The sequence below is a fragment of the Hypanus sabinus genome, chromosome 16 (assembly GCF_030144855.1).
Source record: "Hypanus sabinus isolate sHypSab1 chromosome 16, sHypSab1.hap1, whole genome shotgun sequence".
Classification (NCBI taxonomy): Eukaryota; Metazoa; Chordata; class Chondrichthyes; order Myliobatiformes; family Dasyatidae; genus Hypanus; species Hypanus sabinus.
In genome coordinates this window covers 73,285,027-73,301,111 of record NC_082721.1, presented here as the reverse complement: position 1 = coordinate 73,301,111, position 16,085 = coordinate 73,285,027, and the positions used below count along the sequence as shown (strand labels likewise).

Sequence of the window (16,085 nt, the reverse complement as noted above, 5' to 3'; positions counted from 1 at the left end):
CCCTACCGCATAGCTCTCTATTTTTCTAAGCTCCACGTACCTAAGAGTCTCTTAAAAGACCCTATTGTATCCGCCTCTACCACCGTCACTGGCAGTACATTCCACACACCCACCACTCTCTGTGTAAAAAAACTTACCCCTGACATTCCCCCTTGTACTTACTTCCAAGCACCTTAAAACTGTGTGCCCTTGTGTTAGCCATTTCAGCCCTGGGGAAAAAGGCTCTGACTCTCCAATCAATGCCTCTCATCATCTTATACACCTAGCATTTTCTCTGCGTGTGACTGTTACGTGACTCTATAGTTCTGTGAAATAAAAGTAGAAAATGCTGGAAACACTCAGCATGTCAGTCAGTTTTTGTGGAGAAAGAGCCACAGTTAAAATTTCAGGCCCAGGACCCCACATTAGAACTGGGAAAGAGAGAAGGTGGAGGGAGGCGCAGAGGATGAAGGAGACATCAGTGACAAACTGAGTTCAAATTACCCTGGGGATTAGCTGCAAACGGATTCATCTACACAATAGGTTAATGGAAGCAGTTCCAGAGAATCTGAACAAAGAACCATTGGAGGGATGAAACTACAATCAGAATTAGTCTCATTATCACTTTCTTACATGATGTGAAACTTATTGTTTTACAAAGCAGCACTCAAGCCCCTCTTTACATCAGTGGCACAACAGTGGAAACTCTAAATAATTTGAAACTCCTGGGAGTGGACATCTCGTACAACTACTCTCATGGTCCCCAAAGACATCCCACACAATCAGCAAAGCTCACCAATGCCTCTGCGTTCTGAGGAGGCTGAAGAGAGCTGGACTATGCATATCTTTACTCACATTATTTTACAGATGTGTGTTAAATATAGAAACTGCACAATGCCAGAGAGGAAAGCACTATAATGGGTAGTTAAACTACCCCTGCATCACTGGTATACCTGGTGACAAGGACATATACATAGAAAGGTGCCGGAAAAGGGCTAGTAGCATCATGAAGGATCCCACCCACCCAGCTGCTGGACTGTTTGTCACATTCCCACCGGTGAGGATGCTATGTAGCATCCACAACAGGACCAGCGGACTGAAAAACAGTTACCTTCCCCAAGCAGTAAGGCTGATAAATATCTCCACCTACTAATCCAACCCTCCACACACCCCACCATCGCTATTTTATTAGTTTCTGACAGCCAGCTTAGGCACAGACACTCCTGTGCCTATCATCACTTTATGGACATACAATCCACCTATGTACATATGCTACCTTATGTACATATTTATATTTATTACATTTTTATCATTATATTCATTATCTTATTCTGTATTTTATATATACATTATGTGTGTGTGTGTATATATATATAAATAAATAGGTAGATAAATAGATTGGGAACAACAAGGTAGTGTTCAAAATTCTGCTGACAGGTGTGTGGGGAAGAAACTGTTTCTGTTTCAGATTTCCAAGATTTGAAATGTTTTAACATTTAGATTTCAGGATTAAATAAGTATTTGATAAAATATTTGAAAGGCTGTATCTGATGACATTGTATTTGTGTGGTTTTCAGACACGCATGTGTATAAAATGGTCCATAATAAATTGAACCAGGTACTTGGGCAACTTCTTTATTGGAAGTTATTCAGCAGGAGTGCAGAGAAAATCCATGCATACCTTTCACTGGAGGGAAAGCAGAAGACACTGTAGATTCTCAGCAGGTCAGGCAACATCAGTAGAAAGAAAAACAGAGATTAAATTTCAGGTTAAGTAAAGAAAATTCAGTTACACGAGTAACACAAATACTGTTTATTCCTCTGCAGATGTTACCTGCCTTGCTGGGAGTTCCCAGCATTTCCTGTTTTTATTTTGGATTTTCTCATCTAAGGGATTTTTCTTTTTTCTATGCCAAAGGTTCAATGGTGCAATTTAATATCAGTGAATGTATCCAGTATCCAACCTGAAATTTTTACTCTTCACAGACATCCACGAAATAGAAAAAAAAGTATGAATAACAAAAACATCAGAACCACACAGCCATCCCTCCCTCCCCACCCCACCGGCACAAGTAGCAGCAAAAAAATCAATTCTCCTCACATATGCACCAGTAAAAGACATGACCCCCACCACCACTACCATGCAAGCAAGAGCAAAGCCCCCAAAGAGTTCTTTCTCTTTTTTTGATATTTAGATTTTACATTTAATTGGAAATCAATATCAGGTGGAATGACTGAGATGAAGTAGTCAAGGGTTGTGTACAATAAAAACTATAACTGTGCGAAGCTTTGGTTAGGCTGCATTTGGAGTATTGTATGCAATTCTGATCACCACATTACAGGAAGGATATGGTGGCTTTGAAAGAGTACAGAAGACATTTACTAGGATACAGCCTATATTAGAGAATATGAGATAAGTGGAGAGTTTGGACAATTTGTCTTTTTCTCTTTGTCAAGCATCAGAGGCTAAGGGGAGACCTGACAGAGCTATTTAAGATTATGGGAGTCACAATAGAGACAACTGTCAACATCTGTTTCCCAGGGTAGAAAATGACACATACTAGAGAAGATGCATTTAAGTTGAGAACCAGAAGGATTAAAGGAGATGGGTAGTGCAGGTTTTGCTTTACCCAGAGAATGGTGGGTGTCTGGAACAGGCTGGCAGGAACAGTGGTGTTTAAGACAACTTTAAGTAGTCACATGAATATATAGCAAATGAAGGGATGTGGATATGGATTGTACAGACTGAAGAGATTTAGTTGGATTCAGCATTGCATTTGGCACTGATTTTGTGAGGCAAAGAGCTTATTTCTGTGCTGTACTGTTCTATCTATCTATGAACCAGTCGATAGATATTGGGCTGTGTCCAATGTAATTCTGTGCAAATACACTCATGAATACATGTGGACACCATCTAATGGTGTGATTGAGGTGATCAAGAGTTAACTGAAGGCTCCAAATGTATATGTTGTGCGATCGGATGCCTTACCTTCCCACTGACTATAGAAGTTCCATAAATCCAGCTTCACCAGAGCTAAGCCAAGCTATTTATATTTATTTGTTATGTCTCCAAAGTAAATGGCCGAGAAAGTCTACATCAGAAAGAGGTGCAAACTGGCAGAAGAAGAGCATAAAGATGCTGAATGAAGAATAACAGATGGCAGATCTGAGAACACGATCCAGAGATATACTCTGTTGATCAGAGCAAGTTATACCCTCACCAAGGTATGGACTTCCTGTGGAAACCAGGGCAAAGTACTCAAACCATGGAGGCTGCCCTCACCAAAGGAACTACAACCGTGAAAATTCAGCTTTACTCTGTGGCGTGCTAAATGAATCACAGATCTGTATGCATAGTCAGGACCCTACATGAATTAGCCTCCCTGAGCCGGAAATGGTTATGACAACATAGGGACTGGTGTATGTAAACTCTGCCTGAGCTGGGGTTCAGTTACTGTAGACCATTAGCAGCAGGTCCTAGGGGCATAAAGATGTTTCATCCTTGTGAACGATTAGATAAGAAGCAAATTTACAACCACCAGAATGATTACATGAGAGGTCACTGGGCAACTGAGTCCATGTGGCTGTGCTTGGAATCCTCTGATAGATCTAAAAGTTAGTGTGGAGTAGAAGTGGTGAAGTGTACCTGGCTAATCCTCTGTGAGCCACTGTTTCTCCCTCTGTTGATTCAAAGTTTCAGAAAGGTTTGTTTGAGTGGCTCTTCAATGGGGCCACATGTGGCTTGCAGGACAGCAACCACTTTGCAATGAGGAGGAGACTCAGTCCCCCAATATCCAGCAGGCCGTCAACCGTGAAAGGAAGTGGTGACTCTCTGGGACCTGTCACCGCCCACCAACATTTGTGCTGATTGTCTGACCAGCCCCTAGGGGAGCCCAAGCAGCCCTGGTGACCAGTAATGCAGAATCAGAAAATGATACAATTCAGGAGATAATTCTGCCCTTTATATCCATAGTGGCTGTCCAGTTAGTACTGCAATTCATCTCCTTAACGCAGCCAGTGCACTTCTGTCAAGAAAAATTGGCTATCACCAAAGATAACCACCATCCAGGGTATGTTATCTTCTCACAGATTCCATTTGGAAGGTGGGATAGGAGCCTGAAGTCCCACACTGCCAGATTTAAGAATAGTTACTTTCCTTCATTCATTTAGCTCCTGAATGAACCAACAGAACCCTAATTACTACAGCTTTACTGAACACTCTGGCCACTTGAATTTTCTTATAAAAAGTTGTGTATAATTTGTGTTTTTTTTTGTGTGAATGTGACTTATCTGATGCAATGTGCTTGTGATCCTGTGCATACCGTCCATGCGCTGATGCAAATGAAAATGAATTCAAACTTTGACATCCTGTCTTTCAAATATTCTTCCAATTGTCCTTTGAAAGTTATTGTGGAATCTTCTTTCCACAACCTTGGGCAGTGTGTGGCAAGTCACAACTCCTGAGTGAAATAGGTATTTGCCCTGCCTGAGTGCCCACACAGAACCCCGCTCAGCAGTTCCTCACTCTGAATGAAAGTTGTAAGCAAAATACTTCAAGGCTCACAAAGTTAGAAAGTCACATCCATGATCAGTGCCACTTCTCTGTTAACTAGTCCACAACAGATCTAGTAACAAGGAGATGAAGTCCCATAAAATTATAGTGCAGTGTAGTGTTGTGGGTTTGACAGGGATTGTATTAGCTCCACAGGACTCTGCTTAGTCCTCCGCTCTACTCACTATACGCTTGTGGTGAACTACGTGTGCCTGTCTAGACACACCCCCTGCTGACTGCTCCTGTGGCTCCTCCCACAGGCCCCTGTATAAAGGCGATCGAGGCCTGATGCTCTGCCTCAGTCTCCAGGATGTAGTATGATGGTCACTCACTGCTTGTTCCTTCTTCCAGTCAATAAAAGCCAATATCTCACCTTTACATCTCAGAGTGAGTTATTGATGGTGCATCAACACTTATGACTGTTTGGCTAAGTGCAGCTTCAGTGCTGTCATTAGATTTGTTGACAACAACACTGTTGTTGGTCAGATCAAAGGAGGTGACTTTTAATGGAGAGGAGGGAGATTGAAATTCTGGTTGAGGTGCTGCAACCTCTCACTTAATGTCAATAAAAGCAAGAAGCTGATTATTGACTACAGGAGGAAGAAGAGAGAGATCCAAGAGCAAATCTCATTAGGGGAACAAGGTGTAGGGGGTAGTAGCTTCAAATTTCTTGGTGAATATCTGAGGATCTGTCCTGGGACCAGCAAATAATTGTCATCACAAAGATGGTATAACAGTGCCTCGGCATCCTTAGGGGTTTGCATAGATTTGGCATCACCAAAAGCTTTGACCTACTGTACTTCTGTAGAAGCACAGTATCCTAACTGGTTGCAACATGGCCTGGAATGGAAATGCCAATGCCTAAGAACAGAAAGTGATGGATAGTTCCCAGTTCATCACAGGCAATGCCCTCCCCAACCACTGGACACATTTACATGAAGTGCTGGCTCAAGAAAGCAGCATTCATCATTTAAGACCCCCCTGCCCCAACTTCCAAGCCATGCTCTCATCTTGCTAGTACAGCCAAGCAGGAGATACAGAACCCTTAGGTCCCACACCACCAGGTGCAGGAACAGATTTTATGCTACAACCATCAGGCTCATGAACTAGCATGGACAACTTTATTCACCACTACTCTGAACTGATTCTACAACCTACAGACTCACTTTCAAGGACTCTTTACAATTCAGTACAACACAGTATTATTTTTATTTCCAAAGTATTGCACATTGGTTGTTCCCAAGTCTGCGTTTATGTATAGTTTTTTGTAAAACCCTATTGTTTTTTTCCCCCTGTAAGAACCTCAAGATAGTGGATGGTAATAATGTACGGTAGTGTATGATAATAAATTCACTTTGAACTTTGAACACATCAATCCCAATCATAGCTTAACCACCGTTATTATAGTGGGGTCAGGTTTTAGTCTCTTGAACTCTGTGTGAGGTTTTGGTGTCCACAAGTGTCTCGGGTACTGTGTTTCATTCAGTAAGGGAGCACACCAACCATAAGCCTGTCTTTATCACTCTGCTCAACACTTCTTTTAGATCCCTCAGGTGTTAATCTCTCTTGATGCTCCAGTAATCAGGATATGACCCTGAGAATGGCAGTTCCGATACTTGCCATGCACCCGAAGATGAGGTTCATCTGCAATAAAAGCTAAGATTGTCACTGACTACTCTGACATGTCCTTTAGTACAACACAAGTGTTGCCATGTTGATGGCCTTGTGAAAACTTGCTCAGTTCAGCTACTTACTCAGCCACCATCTCATTGATGTTTTTTAACTTGTGGCAAATTGGTAGAGACGCAGCCTCACAGCACCAAGGTCCCGGGTTCAATCCTGAGCTCAGGTGCTGGCACATTGTCCCTATAACTTCATGGGTTTTCATCGGATGCTCCAGTTTTCTTCTGCGAGTTTGTGGGTTAATTCTAAATTTCTCCCAGCATGTAGGTAGTCAGAACCAGGCCATTCAGCCCAACACATACCTAAACTAGACCCAGTTACCTACATTTGGCCTAGAACTCATAAACTTATCAATGTGTTTTAAACATGGTAATTAAACCCACATCTACCACTTCCTCCATATACCCACCACCAACTGTGCAAAAAAACAGCCCCTTTTAAATCTTTTCCTTCTCACTTCAAACATACACCGTCTGGTTTTAGTCTCCCCTACCCTGGGAATAAAGGGGATTATTAAGTTTTGTTTCTTTGTAAACAAATCATTATAAGACTTACCTTTCCCGTTTAGTTTTTAAATTTTCTTCAGTCTTACCTAACTTCATGAACAATTTTCCTTGTCACAAAATGTTATAACTGAACACAATAATAAAGAGAAGGCTGAGGTTCCTTGTTTAAGAGGTTTATTTTCTTTAAGTCTCTATATACATGTCTGCAAACATGCAATCTTTGCCAAGATTAATGAAAATGCTATCTCAAAGTCACCTGGACTGATGTCAGAAGTTGTTTGTGGCAAAAGCACCTTGGCACATTCTATTATGTTAGGCCGTCACACAAATGAAACTTGTTATTGTAAGTACAGATTAGTTGTACCATTTCTTTCCTCTGTGAGATTAGGTTCTTAAGGCAGCAGAGCTATTTATTTACGATTGAGAAATATTCATTCCATTGCTATTAAATAACAGACTGGGATCTTTTCTCCAGAACTTGAGGACCGAATTCAAATTCAGATTTAAACATACTGAGAAACACATTTTTACATTAACAACCAACACACCCAACTTACTGGGGGCAGCCTGCAAGTGTCATACACATACTGCCAGCAACAGTGTTCGGCAGAACAACACAGAGCACAATAGGTGGGAAGACATCAGAACAGAAGCCCTATTCCTCTCTCCTACACTGCCACCCACAGACACAGAGTCCTCCACCCCAGGGCAGGGCATCTTCGGCCCTCAGCCTCCAGTGGACTTACACTTCCAGACATCGGGTTTTCAACTTTCCCAGCAAACTTGCAAAGACTCACAGACTCGGGGATCCAGCCGTCGTGACTTATCTACCAGACTTCTGACTGACCTTCAGACGATGATGCTCGGTATCGGCCCAGGACTCGCCAACGGCAATGATTGGCAACCCTGGATAAGGACCCGACCTCCAGGCTTCGAACTCCAGACTTGCCAATGATGAGACTCTGAACAGTAGGCTCTTTATCTGAAACATTACATGAATTATCAAGGGAAGGCAGGGAACATGCCGGAGTTTTTCACAACCTGGGAAGTTCCAAACATGTTAGAGTTAGGGTTCATAAGTTGTGAGCATGCTATGTTGGCATTGGAAGCATGGGAAAACTTGCGGGCCACCCTTGGCACATCTTGGGCTGCGTGGGTCACTGACAAAAACAACACATTTCACTGTATGTTTTGATTTTGAATGGTTAGAGCAATGTTATTACAGCTTGGGACGTTCCGGAGTTGGGAGTTCAATTCCGATGCCATCTGTAAGAAGTCTGTCTGTCCTCCCCATGGAATGCATGGGTTTCCTCAGGTCCTCCAGGTCCTCACACAGCCCAAAGACATACCATGTAGATTAATTGGTCAATGTAAATTGTCCTGTGATTAGGTTGCTGTTAATTGGGTTTATTGGGGATTGCTGGCATGGCACAGTCGAAGGGCCAGAAGGGCCCACTCTATGCTGTATCACTAAATAAATAAACGTTCTCATGTACTTGTAACAAATAAAGCTAATCTTTCTTTAAGTTCAGAATGCATTACTGGGTATTGAGTGCCCACAATTTATGTGTGGCTGTCCTCAAATGATTCGTCTGAAGATTCACAAAGTTAAGGAATATCTTGTACTCACTGGGACTTCCATATGGAAAAACCTGGCTCCATGTCCTCATTAACCAGACTGTGTGGGGAAGCATGCGGGAGCGTACTGTACCGGGGAATCGATGAGCAGGAGCCCCTAATCCCTCACATGTGCTCAAGACAATTCCACTATCTTTCCTCGGGAGAGCAGAAACAGGGGGGGTGACATGTTCAAAGTTTCAAAGGTTCATTTAATATCAAACTATGTGTGCAGTATACAACCCTGAGACTCGTCTTCTCCAGAAAGCCATGAAGCAAAGAAAACCAAAAAGATCAGACCACCCCCCACCCCACACAAAAAAGAATGGCAACATGATCCAACAGCCTCCTAACCACTGAAGTCAGGCCACCAAGCCCATAACTTCCTTTCTTCTGCCCTCCTCTCTTCTGAAAGACATCTGCAATTTTCCAGTCTTCAGGAACCATTCCAGAATCTAGTGATTCTTGCAAGATCATTACTAATGCTTCCAAAATTTCTTCACCTACCTCTTTCAGAACCCTGGGGTATAGTCCATCTAGTCCAGGTGACTTACCTACTTTCAGGTGTTTCAGCTTCCCAAGCACCTTCTCCTTAATAATAGCGATGGCACTTACTTCTGAATGCTATTTGCTCATGTTCATTGTTTGCATGACTGGTTTTGTTTTCTCTGCACATTAGACGATTGACATTCTTCTCTCTTTTTAATGAGCTCTTTTGGATTCCTTTGCATTGTGGCTGCTTGTAAGGAGATGAATTTCAAGGTTGTATAACGTATACCATGCATACTCTGCTAATAAATATACTTTGAACTTTTCTGCCCTATGACCCTTTCACATTTCTGTCATTCTGCTGGTGTCTTCCACAGTGAAGAATACGACTGATGCAAAATACTTATTAAGTTCTTCCACGATTTCTTTATCCCCCCCCCCCCATTACCATCTCTCCAGCATCATTTTTCAGCAGTCCAGTCCACTCTCGTCTCTCTTTTACTCCTTATATGTCAGAAAAAAAGCTTTTTCTATCGTCTTTTATATTATTGGCGAGCTTATCTTCATATTTCATCTTTTCTCTCTTTATGGCTTTATTAGTTGCCTTCTGTTGGTTTTTAAGAGCTTCCAAATCCTCTAGCTTCCCACTACTTTTTGTGATATTATATTCCCCCACTTTTTGCTTTTATGCTATCTTTAACTTAGTTTGTCAGCCATGATTGCATCATCATCCCTTTAAAATACTTCCTCATCTTTGGGATGTAACTCTCCTCTGCCTTCTGAATTTCCTCCTAGAAACACCAGCCATTTGACAGCTCCTCTCTTTTGCCTCGGTAATTCCCTTTACTTCAATGTAACATAAAAACTTTAGAAATAGGAGCAGGAGTGGGCCATCTGGCCCACTGAGCCTGTTCCGCCATCTGACCATGGACTCAACTCCACCTACCTGCCTTTTCCCCATAACGCTTAATTCCTCTACTATGCAAACATCTATCCAACCTTGTGTTAAATATATTTACTGAGGTAGCTTCATTGGGCAGAGAATTCCACAGATTCCCCACTCTTTGGGGAAAGCAGTTCCTCCTCATCTCCATCCAAAGTTACTCCCTCGAATCTTGAGGTTACGTCCCCTAGTTCTAGTCTCACCTACCAGTGGAAACAACTTTCCTGCCTCTATTTTGTCATAATTTTATATGTTCCTGTAAGATCTCCTCTCATCCTTCTGAATTCCAGCGAGTACAGTCCCAGGCAACTCAATCTCTCCTCATAATCTAACCCCCTCATCTCTGGAATCAACCTGGTGAGCCTCCTCTGCACCACCTCTGAAGCCAGTATATCCCTCCACAAGTAAGGAGACTAGAACTGCATTCCTAAGGAGCCCAGAACAGGGTTTCTAAGGTTGTGATAGCCAGGGGTGATAGTGGGGATAAGCTCCCACTACCTATAAAGTGCTCCAAATGCTGTGCATCTCTAACAGCCTCTGACAACCAAGTCCAACTCTTGGCCTTCTAGGCCCGGCGAAATTGTTTCTACTGACAAAGGCGGACCATGTGCCTCAAAACCACTGGTGCTTCGGGCAGGTGGGGCTCTTCAGCCTGGGACAGCAGCCCACCTAGGAGAAGGAAAACTTGGATTTTAAGCCTCCACTGCCTTGTGGCTATACCCACCCACGAGAAAGGCTTTGGTAGTAAACCCTGAGAAAGAAATCCGGAGCCGAGGCCCCTAAGGCAGTTTGATGCTATTTACAACTTTGGCAACCTCTGCGGTGACACTGGTGCCAAGCCATATCGGCGCTTGCCCTTTTCTTGGACTGCATCAGTGACGTGGAGAGGGAGAACCCACTGAATGGGCAACAGCCAATTCTTCAAATCTTCCCACCCAGGCTTGCACCCTGAAGAGGACACGGTCCACCAGAGGTGCAAACCCATGATCCCCTGGGATCGATGGCTACCTACTCCAGATGCAGCCTCACCAGTATCCTATACAGTTGCAGCATAACCTCCCGACTCTTAAATTCAATCCCTCTAGCATTGAAGGCCAACATTCCATTTGCCTTCTTGACAGCCTGTTGCACCTGCAAACCAACCTTTTGCAATTCATGCACAAGCACTCCTATGCCCTGCACAGCAACATGTTGCAATCTTTTACCAATTAAATAATAATCTGCTCTTCTATTTTCCTTCCAAAGTGGATGATCTCACATTTACCAACATTGTATTCCATCTGCCAGACCCTTGCCCACTCACTTAACCTACTTGTATCTCTCTGAAGATTCTCCATATCCTTTGCACAATTTGGCTTTCCACTCAATTTAGTGTCAGCAGCAAACTTAGATTCACTGTACTTATCCCCTCTTCCAGATCATTAATGTATGCCATGAATATTTGCAGGCCCAGTACCAACCCCTGCAGCATAACGCTCACCACTGATTGCCTTCCAGAGAAACACCCATGTATCCCAACTCTTTGCTTTCTATTAGTTAACCAATCCTCTGGCAAGTGTCAATATACATTCTGGTGCCAGGATAGCATTCCACCATGCTCAATAGAACACAAGAGAGAACGTGCCAAGTGATAAAGCATCAACAGCAAAACAAGATTCATTCACAAAAATACAACTGCAGATGCTGTGGATCAAAGAATACGTACACAACGCTGGAAGAACTCAGCAGGTCAGGCAGCATCTGTGAGAAAAGAGTAGCCAACGTTTCGGGCCGAGACCCTTCACCAGGAAGATCCATTCCCTCCCTCCCACTCACACACTCATGCAGCTACATAGTCCTATAAGCCAAAACCAGGTCGTCTTCAGCCTTCCAACCTTCAGTGGACTCATGGATTTACAGACATTAGGCCTTCAATTTCTCCAGCAGACTCACAGAGATTCCACCTTTGGGCTTCATTCTTCAGTACGAACCCAGTGCTTGCTGATGACAATGAATGAGACTTTAAGCTCAGGATTCGTTGATGACAGGATCCCCTGAACTCTGGTCTGGCTGGCAAAGGGATATACGCAGAACCACAATCCTGGGAACTGTCATGCACAAATAGTATAGTTCTTGGAACTGGAGAACATGAACGTATCTTTCCTCCATCCCACTCTCCACATTCCACAGGGATCACTCCTTCCATGACTCCCTTGTCCAGCTGTCCCTCTCCATTGATCTCCCTCCTGGCAAGTGGGAGAAGTGCTACACCTGCCCCGAAACCATTTCCCTCAATACCATTCAGAGACTCAAACAGCAACACTTCACCTCAAATTCTTTTGGCGTCATCTACTGTGTCCAGTACTCCCAGTGCAGCCTTCTCTAAATCAGTGAGACCTGTTGCAGATCAGGGACCACTTTGTTGAGCTCCATCCGCAAATCTCTCGGTTCCCACCCATTGTAATTCTACTTCCCATTCTCATTCCAACATGTCGATCCGTGGCCACTCTCAGGTTGGAAGAGCCCCAGTCACTGTAAGGAGTCTGTATACTTTCCGCATGACCACATGGGTTTCCTCCAGGTGCTCCAGTTTCCTCCCACAGTCCAAAGACAATTCAATTGGTAGATTAATTGGTCACTGTAAAATGTCCCGTGATTACGCTAAAGATATAGGACAGCACAGCTTGAAGGGCTGAAAGGCCTATTCCATGCTGAATCTCAACAAATAAATAAAAACATCTCATATTATAGAAACATAGAGAATAGGAGTAGGCCATTTGGCCCTACACCGCCATTCAGTATGATCATGACCAATCATCCAACTCAGAACCCTGTACCTGTCTTCTCTCCATACCCCCGATCTCTTTAGCCACAAGAGCTACATCTAACTCCCTCTTAAAAATAGCCAATGAACTGGCCTCAACTGTTTCCTGTGGCAGGGAATTCCACAGATTCACCACTCTCTGTGTGAAGAAGTTTCTCCTCATCTCGTTCTTAAAAGGCTTCCCCTTTATACTTAAACTGTGACCCCTCGTTCTGGACTTCCCCAACATTGGAAACAATCTTCCTGCATCAAGCCTGTCCAATCCCTTTAGAATTTTATACGTTTCAATAAGATCCCCCCTCAATGTTCTAAATTTTGTTTGAGTAATTTAATTTAATTTAATCTAATATTCTGTCTGGGTAGCCTCCAACCTGATGACATGAGCATCAATTTCTCTAAATTCCAGTACTTTCTCTCCTCTCGCTTGTTTCTCTTTTTCTATTCCTTATTATGGTTCTCCTCTTACTCCTTCTCTTCTCCAGACCCGCCCATCACCTCCTCCTGGTGTCCCTCCTCCTTTCCTTTCTTCCCTGGTCCTCTCTCCTCTCCTAACAGGTTCATTCTACCTCAGCCTTTTACCTTTTCAACCTATCAAATCCCAGCTTCTCACTTCATCCTCCCTCCCAACCACCTACAGTACCTTCCCCCCTCACCTATATTAACCTTTCAGCGGTCAGCTTGTATTCCAAACCCATCCCACTTTCTTATGCAACACACAGAAAATGCTGGAGGAACTCAGCAGGCCAGGCAGCATCTATGGAAAAAGGTACAGTCGGCGTTTCCAGCCGAAACCCTTTGGCAGGAATGGAGAAAAAATGTTGAGCAGTAGATTTAAAAGGTGGAGGAAGAGGAGAGTGAAACCTGGAGGGGCAGGGATGATGTAAAGAGCTGGGAAGTTGATTGGTGAGATGAAGTGAGAGAGAGAAAAAAGAGGACAGGTAATAGAGAAGGTGGGGGTTGCTGGGGGGCATTACAGAAGTTTGAGGAATCTATCTTCATGCCATCAGGTTGGAGAAATATAAGTGTTGTTTCTCCAGGCTAAGTGTGATCTCATCACAACATTGGCGAAGGCCATGGATGGACATACTGGAATGAGAATGGGAAGTGGAATTAAAATGCGTGGCCACTGGGAGATCCCGCTTGTTCTAGCGGATGGAGCATAGGTGCTCAGCAAAGTGGTCTCCCGGACTACATCGGGTGTCATCAATGAAGAGGAAGCCACACTGGGAGAACCAAGTAGTAGTAGATGACTCCAACAGACTCACAGGTGAAATGTCGCCTCACCCGGAAGGACTGTTTAGGGCCCTGGATGGTAGTGAGGGAGGAAGCGTAGGGGCAGGTGTAGCCCTTGTGCTGCTTGCAAGGATAAGTGCCGGGAGGGAGATCAGTGGGGAGGGACAAATAGACAGGGGAGGGACAAAATGGACGAGGGAGTCACGTAGGGAGCGATCCCTGCAGAAAGCAGAAAGTAAGCAGGAGGGAAAGATGAGCTTGGTGGTGGGATCCAGCTGGAGGTGGCAGAAGTTACGGAGAATTACATGTTGGACATGGAAGCTGCTGGGGTGGTAGGTGAGGATGAGAAACCCTATCTCTGGTAGAGTGGTGGGAGGATGGGGTAAGATGTGGGTGAAATGGAAAAGATGCAGTTGTGGGCAGCATTGATGGTGGAGGAAAGGAAGCCCCTTTCTTTGAAAAAGAAGGACATCTCCTTCATTCTAAAATGAAAAGCCTCATCCTGAGAGCAGAGCAGCGGAGATGGAGGAATTGAGAAAAGGGGATAGTGTTTTTACAGGCAGTAAGGTGGGACGAGGTGTAGGTTGGGTGACTGTGAGAGTCTGGGTTTGGAATAGACAGCGGTGGATAAGCTGTTTCCAGTGATAGAGACAGTGAGATTGAGAAAGGGAAAGGAGGTTTCGGAAATGGACCAGGTGAATTTGAGGGCAGGTTGGAAGTTGGAGGCAAAGTGGATGAAGTCAATGAGTTCAGCACGGGTGCAAGAAGCAACACCAATGCAGTCGTCAATGTTTCTACTGCTCCCCCACTTTCTTATTCTGACTTCTTCCTCCTTCATTTCCAGTCCTGAAATATTGACAGTCTTCCCTATCCATAGATGCTGCTGACCTGCTGAGTTGCACCAGCACTTTGTGTGTGTGTTACTCTTGATTTCCAGTATCTACAGAATCCCTAATGTTTATGCACACAGAGCAGAGTCCCAGGAATTGGTGTACACAAAGAGTGGAGGAGTATGCGAACACATTGTAAATAGCTTGGGATATCGGATACCCAGGGCATTGTTTGTAGAGTTCACAGTCTAGGGAATCATGTACAGGGAGCTACTTACTTACCGACCATTCTGCTGTTGGCGTTTAGGGCAACAATGAAGGTCCTTCATCTCTGCCGGTGTTCAGAGCTTCCTTCATCATGTCGGTAGCTTCTTCTCGGTTTCCAGTACTGTTAGTCATGCAAGTCTCGGGCGGAGACTCTGCAATACAGCCTTACTCAGAAGTAGAAAGATTCTTCATTGTTGTTTCAATAACAATTTTGTTTTACCAGTCAGGGTTGTTAGCCCTGAGCTGAACCCCCGAATCTGGAAGACAGGTAGAGCACTCTCCTTCTGGCCTCTACACTTTGATCTACTTGGCGAGGGTGACCCTACCAAGAGGCAAAGCATAAAGCCCTGACTCCAGCCAACATAGTTCCTCCAGGTCATTGAGGCACACAAGCCTCCAAACCATAACATGGTTGCAGCCCTCTTGAAGAATGTACATAGAGTAATGCCTGATCAGTCTGCAGAATTAGAGTGTACAAAGTTCACAGACTGGGGTACCTCTGCATAAAACAAGCAATGGCCCATAAACTTGCATACACAGAAAACACAATCTGGGTTATAGATATCTAGAGAGAATGCAATCTGGCAGAACAATGTGGACAAATTACAGTCTTGTGTATTGATCCTTACACAGTAGAATCAGAGAATTAGTGCCCAGACAACACGTGCTGTTAGTGTAGTCACAAGAGTGACTGCACACTGGGTATGCGTGCTTTTCGAGACGACAGAGGGTGTACAGTCTGTGAATCCTGTGGTGTGTCCACCACTGCAGCTCTAGCCAGCCTGGAAACCGGTTCCCACCACAGCCATGGCTCTGCCTCTCCTGCCCCTGGCTCTCTGCTCGGACTGACTGCTGCCTCACTCTGAGGCCTCTGTTTCTGCCACCATCTGGGCTGTCAGTTTGCTTCCTGCAGGCAGTGGGATGTTGATGAGAAACATCTGGTGATGATGAGGTGTGCAATTCATTTGTGTTGTAACGGCTTCCCAGAGCTTAGATGTTAACCCTTTCCTACTTACCAGACAGGCTAGGATATCCCTGGGCTGAATACTTGGGGATCAAACACACAGGTCAGTGACTGTGTGAACGATGGCTCCGGCCTGGGAATGCCTGCTAGTGTAAAGCCTAGCGTCCACTTTCAGAGAGGTTGAAGTTGTAGAGTGCGCGGAATCGATATCCTGGGGAG

General features: G+C 44.2%; 1 protein-coding gene across 1 annotated transcript in view; it reads left to right on the top strand.

The window, feature by feature from the left end:
• The window catches only part of LOC132405917 (uncharacterized), a 119,209-nt gene extending 108,767 nt beyond the window's left edge, over positions 1-10,442 (top strand). The window contains exon 16 of the mRNA XM_059990897.1: positions 10,339-10,442. Within this exon, the coding sequence (XP_059846880.1) occupies positions 10,339-10,442 (104 nt within the window). The remainder of the gene's footprint in view (positions 1-10,338) is intronic.
• The last annotated feature ends 5,643 nt before the right edge of the window (positions 10,443-16,085 follow it).